The sequence below is a fragment of the Eublepharis macularius genome, chromosome 4 (genome assembly GCF_028583425.1).
Source record: "Eublepharis macularius isolate TG4126 chromosome 4, MPM_Emac_v1.0, whole genome shotgun sequence".
In the NCBI taxonomy this organism is placed as follows: domain Eukaryota; kingdom Metazoa; phylum Chordata; class Lepidosauria; order Squamata; family Eublepharidae; genus Eublepharis; species Eublepharis macularius.
In genome coordinates this window covers 109,340,269-109,358,348 of record NC_072793.1, presented here as the reverse complement: position 1 = coordinate 109,358,348, position 18,080 = coordinate 109,340,269, and the positions used below count along the sequence as shown (strand labels likewise).

At 40.0% G+C, this 18,080-nt stretch overlaps 1 protein-coding gene across 1 annotated transcript in view; it reads right to left on the bottom strand.

Annotated features, from left to right (window-relative positions):
- Positions 1-18,080, bottom strand: part of PPARG (peroxisome proliferator activated receptor gamma) — an 86,200-nt gene that overhangs the window by 10,017 nt on the left and 58,103 nt on the right. The window contains exons 5-6 of the mRNA XM_054978364.1: positions 11,717-11,916; positions 3,370-3,820 (exon numbers count right to left, since the gene is read on the bottom strand). Of these exons, the coding sequence (XP_054834339.1) occupies positions 3,370-3,820; positions 11,717-11,916 (651 nt within the window). The remainder of the gene's footprint in view (positions 1-3,369; positions 3,821-11,716; positions 11,917-18,080) is intronic.

Sequence of the window (18,080 nt, the reverse complement as noted above, 5' to 3'; positions counted from 1 at the left end):
AACACTGTTGGGAGTCCGAAAAACTGGAACGAAAGGCAATCATGGAAAGAACTGGAAGCTATGGCTAAGGAAGACACATTAATCCAACTTAAGATCTGGCTTCTCAGGGCCAAATGTCCTGTGGCACAGAGTTCTGTGGCTGGAAGTCTACTTTGTGTTATTTTTTAAATCAGCTCTAGGGAGCAACATGGATTGGGGCTGCAGTGCTGGAGAAGGGTTCCCTCCTCACTCTCTCTTCTGCATTATTACTTCTAGGACTGCTTTAAGTATAAAGTTGGGAAAAGAGATGAAGCACAATATGGGCATCTGTCATTTCCCTAGTGGGGCTTAAAGCAATCAGTGTGGGTGTAATATTAAAGCAGGGAAATGGTACAGGAAGGATCCCCCTTGCACAGCACCACAGCCCTGATCCACATCTGGTCCCTGTACAGAGGCTTTTTCAACTAATGCACTGAATTCCAGTAATTTGGTGCTAAACTTTCAGAAGAAAACCCAACACTGTTATGGTATTTACTACGCAAGACTAATACAGAGGTTTGCAAAATCTACAAACAACATCCGTTGGTCTATGCCACACTCATATCGTATCTTATATGAGAAGCAATTAAGGAATCAAGCTGATAATGGCTGTAGCATCATCCCTTATAGTGAGGGGGAAGGAAGCAATGAGATTTAGAAACATGCATTTTTGTAATTTTGTTTAGAAATTAGAGGCTATGAAAATACATGGAAATAATTATGATATGTATTGGTCAAACAGTCAACTATTCTTATATGAGAGCTAGCATAGCTTGTCCGTCTGAAGAATCAAAACGGTAGACCTCTTTAACAGCTAGACTTGGTGTGGGATGATATAATATAAACATTTTGACTGGAGTAGCAAAGGATTTCAAATACAATGAAGTACTGAATGCTCCTTTTTCTGATCTCAGCCAGATCAGGAAAGGATCTAAGAGGTTCAGGAGAGACTTTATCCAGACACCTTGTTCTCAATATAATAATAATAACCGTGATTATATACTGCACTTCTAGACAGACTGGTGCCACACTCAGAGCTGTGTACAAAGTCAGCGTTATTATTATCACCACAAAACTGCTAGGGAACTGGGGCTGAGAGGAGTGGCTTATCCAAGGCCATCTGCTGAGCTCATGGCAGTAGTAGGATTTCAATCAGCAGAGTGCTGATTCATCACAACCCAACCACTTAACCACACATGGTAAGCATAACCTGGAAAACCAGCCTTTTAACAAAAAGTAAATTTTAAAGAGGTTACCATGGAAACTTTACATGGTGACAGAGATAATTAATGTTACTGGTTTTAAAATAAAGATATTTTGTAGTCCCCACTTATATTCTAAGAGTCAACTGGTTGTGATCTGTGGAAACTTAAATCCTCAGATTGGGGCCACCTTGACATAACGGAGAATTTTCTCCAAACTTCAGGGAGCCTCCAGGCTTGGAAAAAAATCTGAAAACTAAAAGAAATGGTGGGATTTTTTACAAAATAGCTACACCTCAAGAACTTAACTGTGCAAGCAAAGAAAACTGTTCTTGGCAGATGTGCGAGGAAGAGGAGGGCAGGAGGTGGAGCAATTGTTCAGAGGCAGGCCACGTGATGAGGAAGACACCATGGTAACCAAAAGCCTGGTGGGGCTCCCTGCCACAGTAATGAAACTGCAGTGGCCGGGAGAGTCATCGCTGCTGCTGCCACCAGGGTGAAGCTGCCAGGCAGCTGAGAATGTTGCTGGCAGCAGCAGCAAAACTTCAGGCAGGTCGATAGGCAATTGGGGGCGGCACAGTCATCACTGCCCCTATCTCATCAGTGAAGCTGTGGGCAGCCAGGAATTTTGTCATCACTTGTGAAAGTCTGGGGCAGCTTGGTGAAAGCTGGACCTGAGAGAATCAAGGGGGAGAGTCTATCCTCCCTTGCAGCCCACCCAACCCCAGCCTCACTGCTGCAGTGAAGCTGGGGTTGTTTGGTCAGGGGGAAGATGAACCTCCCCCATGATTCTTGCAAGTCCCCCTTGTAATTTTTATGTATAGCAATTGGATTACCTTCAGAGGAGTTAATGATTAAAGTAGGGGCTATGCACTAATTCTCTGCTATACTTCTGGTATAATTAATGATGCAACCATGACAAATTAAGATCGCTATTAGTTCATGAATCAGACTCAAAATAATTAAAAGACTTTTGGAGCTGGAAGTTGAAATTTAATATTACAAAGATCACACTGTTTTGTCCAACTGAACTTACATTTAATTTGGTTTTCAGTCAAATGAGTCGTTTTCCACTTAAGAATAGGAGATTTAACAATCTGTTTCTCATCTGTAAGTTTTTAATTAGTATGGCAAAACTCTGTCAATTTGCTAATACTCTAAAGGTTCTTTTTAGCTGGAAAACCTTCTGCTCAACCATCCAAGGAACAGACTTGATATCACACTTACTTTGCTGAGTTAATTCAGAGCCTTCAGGGACCAATTTGTTCAAAAATCCTATTTAAGTAAAGGCTTTCTAAGAGCAGGAATATTTGCAAAATGTGGCTTTAATTAATCTAATAAAAACAAGTCACTACTACATTTTAAATGAACAAAAGTGAGCAATTTAAGTACCTTTAAACTTAACATACGTCAAATCATGTAAAAAACTGGAACATGTGAGTGTGTGAGTGCGCGCACACACAGAGAATAAATGTTTCGGTGGGGATTGCAGAAGAGACACCATTCCACAATGCATATGCTGTCAAGGAACTGCAAACTTTGCTCAGTAAGAATTTATAGGACATGCCGAAGTACCTTCACTGTGAGAATTTCCTTAGATTTATAATAGCTTTCCTTGACTTTATAGAATCTAATATATTTTGTGCTGGAATCTGCATAAATTCTCTGCAGTGTGGGCAGGATTGTCCCAAGAACATCTACATTATCTGGTTCATCCACCCTTCCTGATGCCCTTGTTGCCTGTGTGATCAAGCAGGGGTTGCATCACTTGTGCCTCAAGGTTATGAGGGCTATTTTAGCTCTATCAGCTTCTGCCTCCACCCAACACTGAATCTCAGCCTCATTTTGGAATATATAAAGTGAGCTGCATCTTAGAATACAGAAATTCCTCATCAAACATCGTTACAGTTTTCCCTACAGGGATATAAAGTCAGCTCTGTCCAATATTTGCAACCAAGACCCATCAGCCACATAGGGGAGCCTGTTTTAGTTACCTGCTTGGAACTACATAAACAAGGTGGGTATTAAGCATACATGACATAAAATATATGACAGGTCTGCTGAATATGATTTGAGTGGATACAAGTTGCCCAATCCTGCCTCAAGACTCCTTGCAACTCAAGGATAACTATGGTCTTGTCACACTTACCTCCACTGAGTATAATGACGGCTATAAATATTGCCAAATCGCTGTCATCTAGTTCCAGTGCATTGAATTTGACAGCAAACTCAAACTTGGGCTCCATAAAGTCACAAAAAGGTTTCCGCAGACTCTTTAAAAACTCCCGAGTCATGAATCCTTGTCCATTTGAAATGAGAACACCGTCTTTATTCATCATGGAGGCCAGCAGCGTATAGATGATTTCGTGGACACCATATTTCAGGAGAGTTACTTGGTCATTCAGGTCTAGGCTCACAAAGCCTGGAATGCTTTTGGCAAATTCTGTGATCTCCTGAACAGCTTCTACTGAGCGAAACTGACAGCGCTGGAAGATGCGAATGGCTACCTCTTTGTTCTGCTCTTGCATGGGGGTCAGATGTTTGCACTTGATCTGGTCTTCACCCATCATTAAGGAATTCATGTCATAAATGACAAATGGCTGAAAAGAAAAATGCAATTGATGTTTTCTGTGTCATCTCCATAAGGCATCAGGTTGTGCCACTGCACATAAAGTACATTGAAACTTGAGCGGATAAATCATAGTTGAAGAAGAGAAATAAGTATATAGGGTACATGTATAACTGGTAGTGATGGTGGTTGTTTGGGGATTACTAACCTTACAATGAAATCCTAAACAGCCTTACACTCTTTTATGTCTACTGAATATGGGCTTCATATTCAATTCAAGGGTGTAATTCTGCTATGACTGCATTGTAAGAGAGCTTCAGCATTTAAACTATTTCCATGTCAACAAATTCTGACTCCATCATTTACAAGGACATTAGGATTTTGGAGGAAATCACTTTTACAAATTGCTGCAAGCTAACAAGCTGTCCCCCCACCCCTGTAAATAAAGCCATAATTTTCCTTAAGATAAACATAATTAAAAGTAGCAGCAAACACTGGAGAACTGGGAATATTTTATCATTTTAGAACCATATTGTGCCAATACATTATTTTAATTGTCTGTTTTGTTCCTAGTCTGGTGAGATGGCTTTTTTTTAAAGAAGTATTTAACATTTGTCAAATTTGTTGAGAGAGACCAGTGTTATATCTTCAAATGTCTAATATGTTGAAGTGTATTTTCTGTAGGAATAGCTTCATATTTGAGAGCCAGTGTGGCGATGGACTTGTTCTGGGAGACCCAAGTTTGAGTCCCCACTTTGCCATGAAAGCTCACTTGGGCCAGTCACACACACTCAGCCTAACCTAACTCACAGGGTTGTGTGAGGATAAAACAGGAGAGGAGAGCAGTGTGAGCCACTTGGAGTCCCAATTGGAGAGTAAGGAGGGGTATAAATAAATAAATATTTACATTGTGAAGTTACATAACTTTAAAATGATATAATGAAAGATTTGTAATAATATAAGGCTAAACATACCTAATAGCAAGAGATTACACTTGATACTGTGGCCCTGTCTAGTTTAGGAAAAAAACCTCCACCGATAATCTGAGAAGTATAGGGTCACCAGGTCCCCTTATCCTCCTGGTGGAAGGATGGCTACTTGGCATTCACCTTCTCTGTGTTCCTTGCATGCCTGCTTTGCACGATGACGGCACTTCTGGTGATGGCACTTCTGGGTGATGTCATTGCACAGGTGAAGGAGAGCACATGTGCTTCACAGCGGGCAAATTTGGGGCCTGTTTGGGGCCCAAATCAGCCCACTGTAAAGCACGAGAGCTCTCAGGGCAGCACAATGATGTTACTCCTGGGAAGCAATGTCATTGTGATGTCCTGGAAGTATGCCTGGAAGACCCATTCCAGTGCCTTTCCCCCTACTGGCCAGGTGAGTGGTGGGGGGGGGGTGGACATTGGAGGAGGGGATCCCCCACTTCCACAAGGGGACTGGTAACCCTAGAGAAGTACTTCAAAATAACCTTGTTTAAACATGTACAAATAAAACTGAATGCTGTACTCGCAGATGAATGCGTGAACAACTGTGACTGAAAAACTGTTACTATTGTATTCTCGGGGAGTGTGATAATAAGTTGGTCATGGTGCCTTGTCGCTTTATGATTTCTTTCCATGGCTCTCTCTCTTTTCTCTTGGTCTTCTGGACACTCAAGCAGCCTATCATTAATAACATCTGGTCTTATTCACTGCTTTGTTATGTGAAAAAGAACATAAGGTATAGAATTAGAGTGATGTATTCAGATGAATAAGACTCAGTCCGCATATGCTGAATCAATGGATCAATGGAGGAGAAAACCATTTCATAGCAGCTAAGACAATGCATGGCTAATATTTTGACTACTTTCTGAGCCAGCAAAGAGACAACTATGCTAGGAAAAGCCATCACAGTTCTAGCAAGGGTTGCTGTTCCCCTGGTGAGGACAGGGGATCTTCCAGCCTCTCCCCCACTCACCTGGAAAAGGGGGGAAAGGGGCCTTCTGGGATGCGCTCCTGGCATGGTGCAACATAACTGCGCAGGCTCCAGGAGTGCTCCTGGGCTTTGCACTGGGCCAATTCATCCCATTTGGGGGCCCAAATCAGCCCAGCGCGAAGCCTGGGAGTACTTTCAAACCTGCACAATGATGTCACTCTGGGAAGTAATGTCATCGCACTGCACTGGGAGCACATGTGGGCATGGGAAGGCACTAAAGGTAAGTGCCACCCCCCGACAGGGTGAGGGGATCTGGCAACCCTAGCTCTAGTGCAATGTCATGAGCAATAATTTTTCCAAAGGAAGACATATGCCAGGGAAAATTTGAGATGCTGAAATGGACTCTGTAACCTGCAGTTTGTTTTCCCATGGCCAGTCAGTGCTGAACATTCCAGAAAAATCTTGGTTACTTAGTAATTTAAGATTCCATGGACTACTTGAGCATTACCAATCATTTACATGTGACGCAGATGTGCCTACAATTAAAATAAGGAACATAACTTTAAAATTGTGGCCATAGTAAACATTTTGATGTTTCTGAGAACAAAGTCCATTACAGTACAAATAATAATAAAAGTTTTACTCATTATTTACTGAATGAGAGCATTTACTCTGACCATAGTGCTGAAACTTAAACTTGGGAAGTCTGGGTAATTTTATAGAGGGGTGTCTCTTCATTTATAGCTTTATGCCGGCAAGGTTAGCCTGGTGGCTGGTTCTGCAATATTCAGAGGCAACAAGGTTATGTGAATACACCCTATGTAATTTATATGGGCAGCACATTAGCATGATGTTCAAGCATCACGCACCCATTTACAAGGTCCCAATTAGCTACTTCAGATTAGCTTGCCATACAAACACTCCCTGGTGGCATAACCTATTCAGATACACACAGTGCAGAAAGCTTCTAAAACTGTTGTAAAAATAACTACAACTACAGTGGCTGCAGCAGTAGGCCTTCAAGGCTATTCAGGGCACCTGGGATATCAGACTGCAGTTGCTCACTATGCGTTCTAGAACTGTGTCTAAAAGGGTTTTCTGTGTGCCTGCAAATAAATTTATGGGAGGGGAGAAAAGGAACATTTCAGCTAGCAAACACACCATGCATTGTGATGCTCATACACTCATCACCTATTTTCTTTTAATGCTGAATTGGTTTGCAGCAAGCAGAGGACAGGGAAGCCTTTGATTCCTGCAAATCTAAAACCAAAATTTGACAACTCCCCAAATAAAGCAGAATTATTGACATTTTAAAAATGCTGATATATAAGATTTCAAATGCTGACATTTATGAAGCTACCACCTGATCTTAGCCAGTTTGGCAGTGACTAGATTGTTTGTATGCAAACCACCCCATGTCCCTATAGAGGAGACCCATTTTTAGATCTTCCCACAATTACTTTAATATCAACAGAAACCATTGGGGTGGGGGGAAGTCAGTCTTGATTGGAGCTGTGCCACTCCAGCACAGAGTATTCAAATTTTTCTTCTAGCACCATTTCCTCAATGGCTCCTCTAAGCTTCTATTAGCTCCAATAAGGAAGGAGCCACAGACAATATTGAAAACGATTCTTATCCATTGTCAGCTGCTCCCCAACCCACTCTAATCTCAATTTCTTTAGAGGACACTGATTCAATAACCACACAGTATGGATACCATTATTTTAAATAAAATCAGTGACTTTTATCCTATTACTCTGCTCAGCAAAGCAGGAAGCTTTCCTCCAGCCTAAGGAACCATATTCTAAAGGAAGTGGCTTTTCCATTGGAAGATGGCTCCTTAAACTGGAGGAATGCATTGCATGCTGCCTGAGCCCATATTTGGCAATTAATATTGCAGTTGCAAGCTGGTATCCAAGTAAGTAAGTCTAGCTAAAGCTGTGTTTTAAAATAATTTTGAAAATAAATCCAGCACTGCTTTGAGACAGAACAATGAAACACATGAGGAAACGTAAACTAAATTTATGGCCCATCAATTTGATAGCACTTCACTTTACTTGGATTGTGCCAAATATGAGTAAGGTGGAATGCTATTCAGATATAATACAAGGTAAGAAGAGATGTTACACATGAGATAAAAACCAGGCAAAAAAGCTAGTTGTGCAAGTAAGGAAAATACATTTATTCAGATTTAAATTCCATACTCATTTTGCCAACAAGCCTTCTTCAGGGAAATCTCATGGTCACAGAAGGAATATAGAAAGACAATGAGATTCCTCTGAGAAAGGCTGCTTCCACATGTTCCAATTTTTTGCGGTTTTCCCTGTCCCAAATCCGCATGTTCCCGATTTGCTTTGAGAACTCGCCTTTCACATGCAGCATACTCATGCATGTTCTGTGGGTGTTTGTTACGAAAAAAAAGGTCCCCAAACAGAAAACATGTTCTTTATCTGCACCTCATCACAAATGACATTGGCGCATTCCTACTCAACTTTCTTTTTTTTGAGCACAAGTGGGATTGCGCTATACCATTGTTCTGTCTTTCAGTTTCTATAGAAACTGGGCATGCATAGTATTCCATTCTCTACCACTGATTTCCTGTTCAAAGTTTTAAATGCAAAAGTGTTTCATAAATATGCAAACAGTAAAGTAACACAATCGCGCAATTCCATATCCTACTTTATAAAAGGCAAACCATGTTCCCAACCACTCACTCCTTATCTCCATGCAGGAACAATAAACAGGGATAAGAAGCAAGTTGGGGGCAAAATGGTTTGCCGCCCCATTGCCTCCTCAGGGCTTCCAGAGGCCTGGAAAGGCTCAGTGCGGTGGCGAGGCCCTCTCAAGGTCCTGCAGCGGCCAGGTGGGTGGGGCTCCCCACCACCTCCGCAAGGCCTTGGGAGGGCCGTGCACAAGCTGAGCTGATCTCTTCCCCGATTCCTCTCCTCAACTGGTCCTGCAAGGCGAGGTGGGGGCAGAGGAAGCATTGCTAGGGCCCATTATATTTCCCCAAATAATGGGCCTTATTGCTAGTTTAAAATAAAATCAGAAATGGCATTCCATTGTCAGTGTTGTTCCTAGACTGATAATCTGATTGTTGAGTGATCCAATGTAGCAATTCCCTTTGTATACATAGATACTGTAATAGCACAAAGACTGTTTTAAAAAGTTAAAAAAGGGAGGGGGGAGAATTATACGATCACACATGTGAGCCAGACACATCTGTGATATTTAAAGGAGAGGTAATGGTGATAGGAGGGGTTGGAGATTTGTGGGAGGGCCCTTCTGAAGGGCAAAAAGAGCCACTGTATGCATTGATATGGTAGGATGATTGTGCGGAAAACCTGCATCAAAAATAAACAGACCAAAACAGGTCTCACAAAAAATGCTTTAAAAACCAGGATCATCATGACCCGCTTGCACATGGGAAATGATGATGTGTGTAATGAGTGCGATAACCCACCAGAGTTAAGGACGTGTGGAAGCTGCCAAAGGCTTGTTGGCAAAATGTGTAGCGAATTTTAATCTGAATAAATGAATGTATTTTTTCTTTACTTGCATGATGGGGTTTCTTGCCTGCTTTTTTAAATCTCTGTGATCTCTTGTTTTTCCTACTTTACTCATATTTATGAAGCTTGACTTCCAAGTCACAAGCTTGAAATTTGGGTTTTACTTAGCTGAGTCTTACCAAGTTAAAAATAGTACAATTGTAGTTGCCTGATACACAATGGCATAATAAACATGTTTAGGGCCAATTCATTGCGTAAATTAATATAACTAACTGCACAAAATGAAGGGAGAGAACAAGGAAGTCAACTATATTCTATGAAGTGTTAAATGTTTTATTGTGTTACAATGTGGATAATAATAATATAATGTTTTATACTACTATATTGTTATACACTGTAATATATCCTACATACATAAATGTTTTATGTTCTGTAATTCTAATTTCTTTGTTCCCTTCTGAAGGAATCATATAATACTTGACTTTCTATTAGCATCAGTCTCTCATCTCTGTTAGGTTAAGTTCTGTATGGTTGTACTTATATATGCAGAGACTATAGTTTTAGATTTGCTTTAATAAACACTTAACAAGCCTCTGCCTGTTTTTAATATTTCCTTTAAACTTGCAGCAGAATATGGCTTTCACATTTCTCCTTCGTATGTGTTCTCAGACTTGGGCATCATAACATCTGCCTAAAAACTACCTGAGGGATTAGGAACAAAGCTACTGCTAATCAAATTTAGCATCAGCGTTTTCATATATAAAGCACTATTTATGTGATTGTCTGATAGTAGTTAATTCTGGAGAGCAGTAAAAAAGACAGGATAAATTTAATTATATCACAGTTTTAAGGATTTTTTATCCCTTCCCTTTCTCTTTCCACCTTGTTTGAACAAATACTAGGTCCTGCTCTGTCACAAAGCAGGACATATTTTATTGATGATCCTGATCACAGCCACTTCTAAGGTGAATGGCCACTGTAGGTTTTTGGGGAAACTACTTTAAGCCTTATGTGTCTCAGAATCATGTCTGGGCACAAACACCGAGCAAAAAATACACAAATATTGTGCTAGGTAGAAGGGCACATGTATGTAAAAAGTCATGGCTTTCCTTATCAAAATATTCACAAATGGTGATGAAGTTTTCTTCAGATATGAGCATTTTAAAAGGAAATACTGAAATTTATTCATGCACATGCCCTTTGTGCCTAACGTGACAGATGCATATTTTGTACTCTTGTATTTGTACCTAAATACAAAAAAGGTTGAAGAGAAGCAGCTCTCGCTCTCAGTTCCAGAATGCCTCTCTGCAAGACAAGTAGGTAATAGCATTTTATTTATTTTGTTATTGATGACATATTAGTAGTGATAAATCACAATAAAATAAATTTCTAAGCTAGAGAATGGATAGGGTATATGCAGATTTGGAGATAATTTGTGGGGAAATAGGAGGAAAAATTAGGTGCATTTTGTGTTAAATTCAACACTAGGTAAAAGAGTGCCTCACTGATACTTCTACAAACTGATATACAGTCGACTAAAGGATGAAATCCGTTCCTATTGTTGCATATATCTGCTAAATGCATTAGGATGTTGCTTTAAATAGTGTATCAAAACTGGCTTATAATTCCTAGGGACAGGCAAGAACGACCTAGTGACAGGCAAGAAAACAGGAGATTTTTCTCATCTTGATAAAAACTGATGAATTCCAACCTTTGTGAATATGCATGCTCCAATATGCACAGAGAACTACCTTGATTGCAGGGGCTCTCTCATCAATTTTAATGGTGAGTGAAGCAGCACATGTTCAAAGGGCTGCCCTATTTTTTGAAGTCTAAGACAAAAACTTATGTATGCAGGAGCTCTGTGTGCCCACTGGAATATACACAGAGTTCTGGATCATATGTGGGTCACTCTTTGAAAAGATTTTCCAAACTAAAACAGCCCCCCCCGAATAAAACACAAATTGATTCTAAACTAATAATTTCAATCCTGCAGTCATGATTGAATTTTAGTATTAGCTCTGCAGAGTCTTGCAGCAGAGCTGTCAAACATCAGATACATTTAAGAAATGGAAGTCAGAATGAAAAACTCTGTAAGAATGGATCTTTATGGTCTCTCAGCTACTAAATGCTGTACTGCTCTAAGGATGTTTGGAATGAATATTAGAGCCTTTTCTCTTAACAGATAGTCTTGTTGGATAATGTGGGAGATAACCTATGGAAAAGGGGTGACAGAACAGGAAGAAGCAGAGTACAGTAAGGTTATGCTGACCTTCACATTCTTGTGCTGCATTCAAATATTTTATTAGGTTATTTCAAATAATGTTTACTTATCCTATCTAAAAACATTTCCTGTGTTTCAACCCTGGCTTGAAATATGCAATTGCCAAGTGCAGGAGGTTGTTTTTTATAAAAAAAAAACCCATAAGACAACAATACTGATTTGTCGGTATGGTAAATCATTTGCTTAAATAAGAGAATAGAAGGCAGAAAGAACTAACTGATATGTCTGTTGTCTTTCCCGTCAAGATTGCCCTCGCCTTGGCTTTTGTCAGAGGGAAGGACTTTATGTATGAATCATACAAGAGCTTGGCCAGGGCTCTCAGATCAGCAGACTCAGGATTTAGCTGGTCGATGTCGCTTGAAATCTCTGCCAAGAGCTTCTCCTTTTCAGCTTGTGGCATTCTTCCAAACCTAATGGCTGCACAAGGGGAGGGGGAAACAAACAAACAAATAGTTACAACAGAAATAAACCAACACATCTAATGGATACGTATGCAGCTGTAATTGTCTTTTTCCTTATCTTCTAAAGAGAGATTCACAGAATGCAGATTTGATTGTGAAAGTCCACTAAGAAGAATGGAAACAAATGTTCAGCCCATAAGACGAGTAACCAGCGGTGGGCTTCATAAAATAGCTAAAGAGAGTATCTGGGTTCCATAATATTGGAAAGTATCATACAAAATGGCTTATTATAATGCTCAGGAGAGGAATTTGGTGGTAGCTTACTCACTCGATTGGATGTGAGACCAAAGAAGCCTGATTCATTCTGAGTGAATGTCCATATGGCAGCATTCCACATTCATAGGAATGTGCTTTTGTACCAGAACTAAAACTGTAAAGCATAGAAGGAAGAAGATTATCTTGAAAAGGCAAATATCTTATCTCATAGCTGGATAGCATGACTCTTACTGTTCATACATCCCGGTTCCTAGTGGCCTCATAATTCTCAGTGTAAATGGCTCCATAATTCTCAGTGTAAATGAACTGGGACAACACTGTTAATTGAAGTCATGGGAGTATATAAACTGCTGGTATATATGCAAGGTGCAATTCTGTACCATCACTGAATTGCCACGTTGGAACACTCTTAGCATATGGGTCAGAGCAATGTATCAGAAGATGCTAAATTCTTGTTCTAGCTTGCAGCATTCATGTGTACTGTAATGGCAAAATAACCATCTAATGTTTATGTGGACTCTCCAACTTTACATTGTTTGGGGACTTGTCATATACAGCACCACTATCAGGTCCTAACAACCACAATGCACCAAATTTGCAATAATAAACAAAGGCAAACCACTTTGAATCTCAAGAAAACATCATCTCAGTCTCTGAAAGTAAAGTGAAGATGGGGGATAGGAAAGGGGGTAAATATTAGTGGAAATCAGTTTGTGAAAGTAATACAAGAGAAGAGAGACAGCACTGCTTTGAGATCCATTATAGCTGAAATGTAGCATTCAAGTAATGTAAATAACTTAACATACTTGAATGTCCACCATTAGCTACAAATCTTTCCAAGTTCAAAAAGGTGTGCTTATTTTGAGTTCTCTTTAGTTCTTTCCTATTATGTACATACTTGGCACACCTCTGGTTATGCTATGTTGTTTGGTCAGAAATAGCATTTTCCCCACACCTGGATGAAACGGTAACACAAGAAGGCAATCATTATTCACTTGATTGACTTTACATCAACAGGACAGACACAGTTTTGCTTGCACATTTTGATTGCCGTGGGTCTTCATAGCAAAACCTACTGCCAAATGCCCACTGCTTTACCTCTCTCTCACTTTTGCAACCATTCTTCTGCAACCATTCTGGCACTATTATTTGAATTAAAAGAAACTTAGCAACTCCACAGGGAACAGAGGACTACCTCATATAGTCTAAATTTAGGCTTCTTCCTGAAAATACCTCCTGTCTCTGATTTCTTCCAATAGAAATCTTTGAATAATTGCCTATGGCTATTTGTTTTGGACTCTAGCCTGTAGGATCAGTTCCCCTCTCCTTGCAGAGACAGTACATGCATTTTGTTAGTTGCCAGCAACATTTGCCAGTAAGAAATCATCATCAAGCTGCCTGCTCTGTTGTCTTTAGGAAAACATTTTCCCACATCTTAGACCCCCATATGCTACATCCAAATGGTCTACATCCAAATAGGTCAGCCTTGTTCTTTCTCGGTGAACTGCTACATGTACCTTGTATATGATCAACTTTTCTAATGAAACTACATTCAAGCTACTCTGTGATTTGGGAGACTTTCTACAGCTGTTACCATGCCTGCTCATCTTCTGCATAAAATAGTAGAATTCTGGATGAACAATATAGATGGAATATCAACAGTACTCCTTTAAACAAAAAATAAAATGATGCAGAGGAAATTCAGATGATGCAAATTTAAAAGTGGTCTGGCAAACTCTGACAGTTACAAAAGGTCATTCTCCAGCTTCTAGATGCTGAGCACCACCTAAAAGTCTAGTGAGAAGGCTGTTCCACCAGACTTCTGGCCCATTCATTTGCAGTAGCAACCACAGACCTCATGCAGAAGATGAGCTGGCAAGAGCCTCCACCAGGCACCTCAAATGATGAGTAAACTGAGTCAGTTGGATGGAGGCTCTGTTTACTTTCTTTTTTGAGGGAGAGAAAACTTAACTAACTTAAAAAAAATCTCTACACCACAATTTTACTTAAGTCTTCAAGGAGGAAAGAAAATCTCATGACCAAACTGTTCACATGATTGGCTGTTAGTGTGGCCAGACTCATAGGATCTTTGAGTTTTCAAGTGGAGGCAAAGGGCACCCACCAGCTTCTCTGCTACATCAGGTGGTGGGTGCTCACATATAAAGCAGAATCAATGTATTGTTGAGGACCAAACTTTATTATATGCATCTTTTAATTTCTGTATGGTAGCAGTCATATTCACAGTCTCCTTTCCTATAGCAATTTTCCATGTAAACAGAACTTTATAGCTCTTAGCAGAACAGACAACCGACAATTCCCATGTTCCTAAGCCACATTGTTCTATCTACCTGCAATAAACTCATAGCAAAGCACATAATACCTTTAACGATCTGAGAATTTCCTAGATAAGTGCCATAAACCACAAATGCTGGAGGTCAACACAAGTGGCAGCTTGTCCTCCTGTTTCCCTATCCCAATCACAGGGAGCGAATGCAAAAGATGATGAGAAATTCGTCTGTGATAGCTCATGGAAGTTCCAGGCAATTACACTAGATACATACTCATCACATGAAAGATATTGTTACAGTTTTTTTTTTAAGTATGCTTCTGTGCTGGATAATGTTGCTGGGTCTCAGAATATGAATAGTTTTGCTACAGTGTCTAGCTAAAAAATGTACAGTAATGCTCTCATTATTTTAAAGGATTCATTTAATAGCAAGAACATTCTAGGCAGGAATTCTGATTTTCATGTTTTGTGCCAAACTGTGCAATACGTATGCAATATGCTTCCTGCAAATCTTTACTTCTGTCAACAATAATTCAAGAATGAGAGCATCTCCAATTGTTCCAATAATGATGAAACACTGACAGTTAATTTGCCAAATGATTAATAAGGCTAGAAATTGGGCAATTCATCACTCCTTGACATGTTGGGAGTTCCATGATTGGATCTTCCCAGCATTTTTAAAGTAAAACAAGAGCTGCACAGGTCCTCATTTCAGATCTAGAATACTGCATGAGAGGAAAAGAGGTTTAACTCTTTCATCTCCACACAGATTCAGCAAATGAAACCAACCCTTCCCCTGCTGTATTATTAACCATGGAAACGGGGCAGAGAGGAGAGACAGACAAAAAGACTGCATTCTTTTCCCTCTTTCAATAATATGTGTATGTGTGGGGCCTAATTTCAGTGGGTGAAATTGTGGTATAGTTGTGGAGGGACTATTACCTTCTCCCCACAATGGACATGGTAGCCCCATTTGCTGCTTTTTGAATTTTTTTAAATGCTGGGAAAATCTCCTCATGGATCCCCTAGAATTCTGTCTAGTTAATCTCTTTTAAAGCTGGATATAGGCAAAACAAACAACATAGGTTTGGATCCAACAGGAAAGCTCATAGAAGCGTTGGCACTGTGCTCCCAAGACAAAACGTTTCATCTGGTTAAAAGTGTTACTAGTACATGCATTCCTCTCAGTTGTCTGTATATAACAAACCCGGCAAGTACAATTTTTGTCCTTCAAATAAAAAAATCGTATTTGAGAAAATATTTCTCAGAACAATTTATTCACCAGATGTACCATCATTCCAAGTTTAAGATTGTCTTTTGGCATCAATAAACTTATTTTGTTAATATTCAGAAAACAACAACCCCCCCAAAGAAGTTATTTTCCCACTCATGTTTTCAATTCTTTACTCTATAAGTCTCTCTGTTATGACATCCTATTCCTGTTTTCACTTGGCTTTGCCAAGGAAAGTATACAGAATCTTCATTAGAATTCATTCACTCAAGAATCCTGATGTTAAATATTTTCACAGTGATTCAAAAAATGACCTTAAAGTACAGACAGGATGTCTTAAATGATCATGTACAATTGACCAGACTCTTAAGTGTTCAAGATTCGTCTTTCAAATTGCATGACGAATGGACTATGTGAGGTAGTTAAATGCTAACATTGGGAAGGGGTGGTTTTTAGCAGAGAAGGAGAGGGATGGCAGAGGGGTGTGTGTGTCCACTTATTTGTGCCACTACCCACCAAGTTGCAATTCTCCCACCTAAGCCACTTTGCTCACCATGGAATTCTACATTCACCCTTTCAGTTATACATGTTACAGTTGTGGTTAAAGTTGCCAACTCCAGATTGGCAATTTCCTTGATTTGGGGGCAGTGCCTGGGAAGGGCACTCAGTGGGGATATGATGTCATAGAATCTACCATCCAAAGCTGCCATTTCATGTGTAGCATGGGGATCAGGTGAAATTCGAGAGATGTCCATGTCCACCTGGAGATTGGCAACCATAGTTGTGGGCAATTTACTAACTGTTCCACCTGATTGCTCAGCATAGGTATTAACCCACAGTTCAAGAGCTAAGCAAGATTTCTGCTAAGCTATACACACATTATGATAGGTAGACAGAGATAGTATAAAATGTAAGGGGAAAAAAGCTGAGATGAAATCTGGACACAAATTGATGCTCACCAAGGAAGCTTTTGGAGAAATACAAAATACTCCTTTCTCAACTCCTCCTTTGACACTGGTTTCTTCATCCTGTAACCCCAGGCACGCTGGGATTACATAGTGAGCAATATGTTATTTGCTACATAATGCCATCAGTGAGGGCAAGCAAAGCAAGGATGCACTTACTGTTTAGCTGAACTGTGCTGTGAGGCCAGGCCACAGCACAGTACAGTAAGACAAGGAGTTTTGACTGGTTGCCTTGTCAACATGGGGACCTGTTCTTTTTTCTTTATCCCACACAATATGTGGATACTTTTATCCCTATTTATGGTTCTCTCCAAATTGCTGAAAGAAGACACTTTTATATGTGGGTGTGTAACAAAAATGTTTTCACAAAAATGATTCATTTTGACAAGTCTAGAAATGTGCTCTAAAAAGTTAAATCTTGCCTCTTTAGTTCTTGCCATAGAATTTAATTCCACACCAACTTTCAGAGCCTAGCATATCAGGTGCCATGAAGTTCAAACCAGGAGGCTCCTGTCAGAAAGTGGCTCCAAATAGTACCTGGGCTACTGGCCAAAGAAGGAAATTAAGGCAGCTGCAACCAGGACTTCGAATGTCATAGCCTTAATCCTCCTGGCATAGGAAGTGAGGTAGCACCAGAGAGCCCATCTAGTGTCATTAGATGATATTAAACTCCTAGATCTACTATTTTGCCTCAGCCTGGGCTCTTTGTCATTGACCAAATTCTCTGTACCAGAAGATTTCTGGCTTTTAGAGTGCTTTCTTGTCACTTGCCTAAGGTTCTCACACATCCTTGGGATTGAAGGTCTAGAAGGTGTAATAATTAAGTGTATCTAATATACATTCACAAATCCCTCCCTTTAGGATGAAGAAATATAACTCAGTGCTCCATGATCCTATGAAGCTTTTTTTCTGGAGGAGAAGTGAATATTTCTTTATGTCCAAGTGCGCAATTTTAATCTAAGAATCCTCTCAAAAGAAAGCAAAATATGATACTGTTCAAAGGAAGGTGGTAGTGTCATTACTGGCATAATGTGTAAAAAAACCATTACCGGTGAGTGCAGATAGAGCCCCAAAACAGAATGTATTGTCTACGAGCAGAACCACAAGTGACAAAAGGCACAGATTGGACACTTGTCAGCTTCCCTCAAGTTTTGATGGGAAATGTAGGCATCCTGGTCTTGCAGCTTGACTCTCTGACTGCTGTCCAATGGACTTTTCAACTGTCACTTGTTCAACATTCCACCAAGCTGCCTACATTTCCCATCAAAACTTGAGGGAAGCTGACAAGTGTCCAATCTGTGCCTTTTGTCACTTGTGGTTCTGCTCTACGTATGATGAATAAGAGGAATAGTAGTCAGCTGCTGTGCTTGTCAAAAGTGCTTGTCTTCCCTGCTGGGTATCTCATTTTCATATTGAGTGTA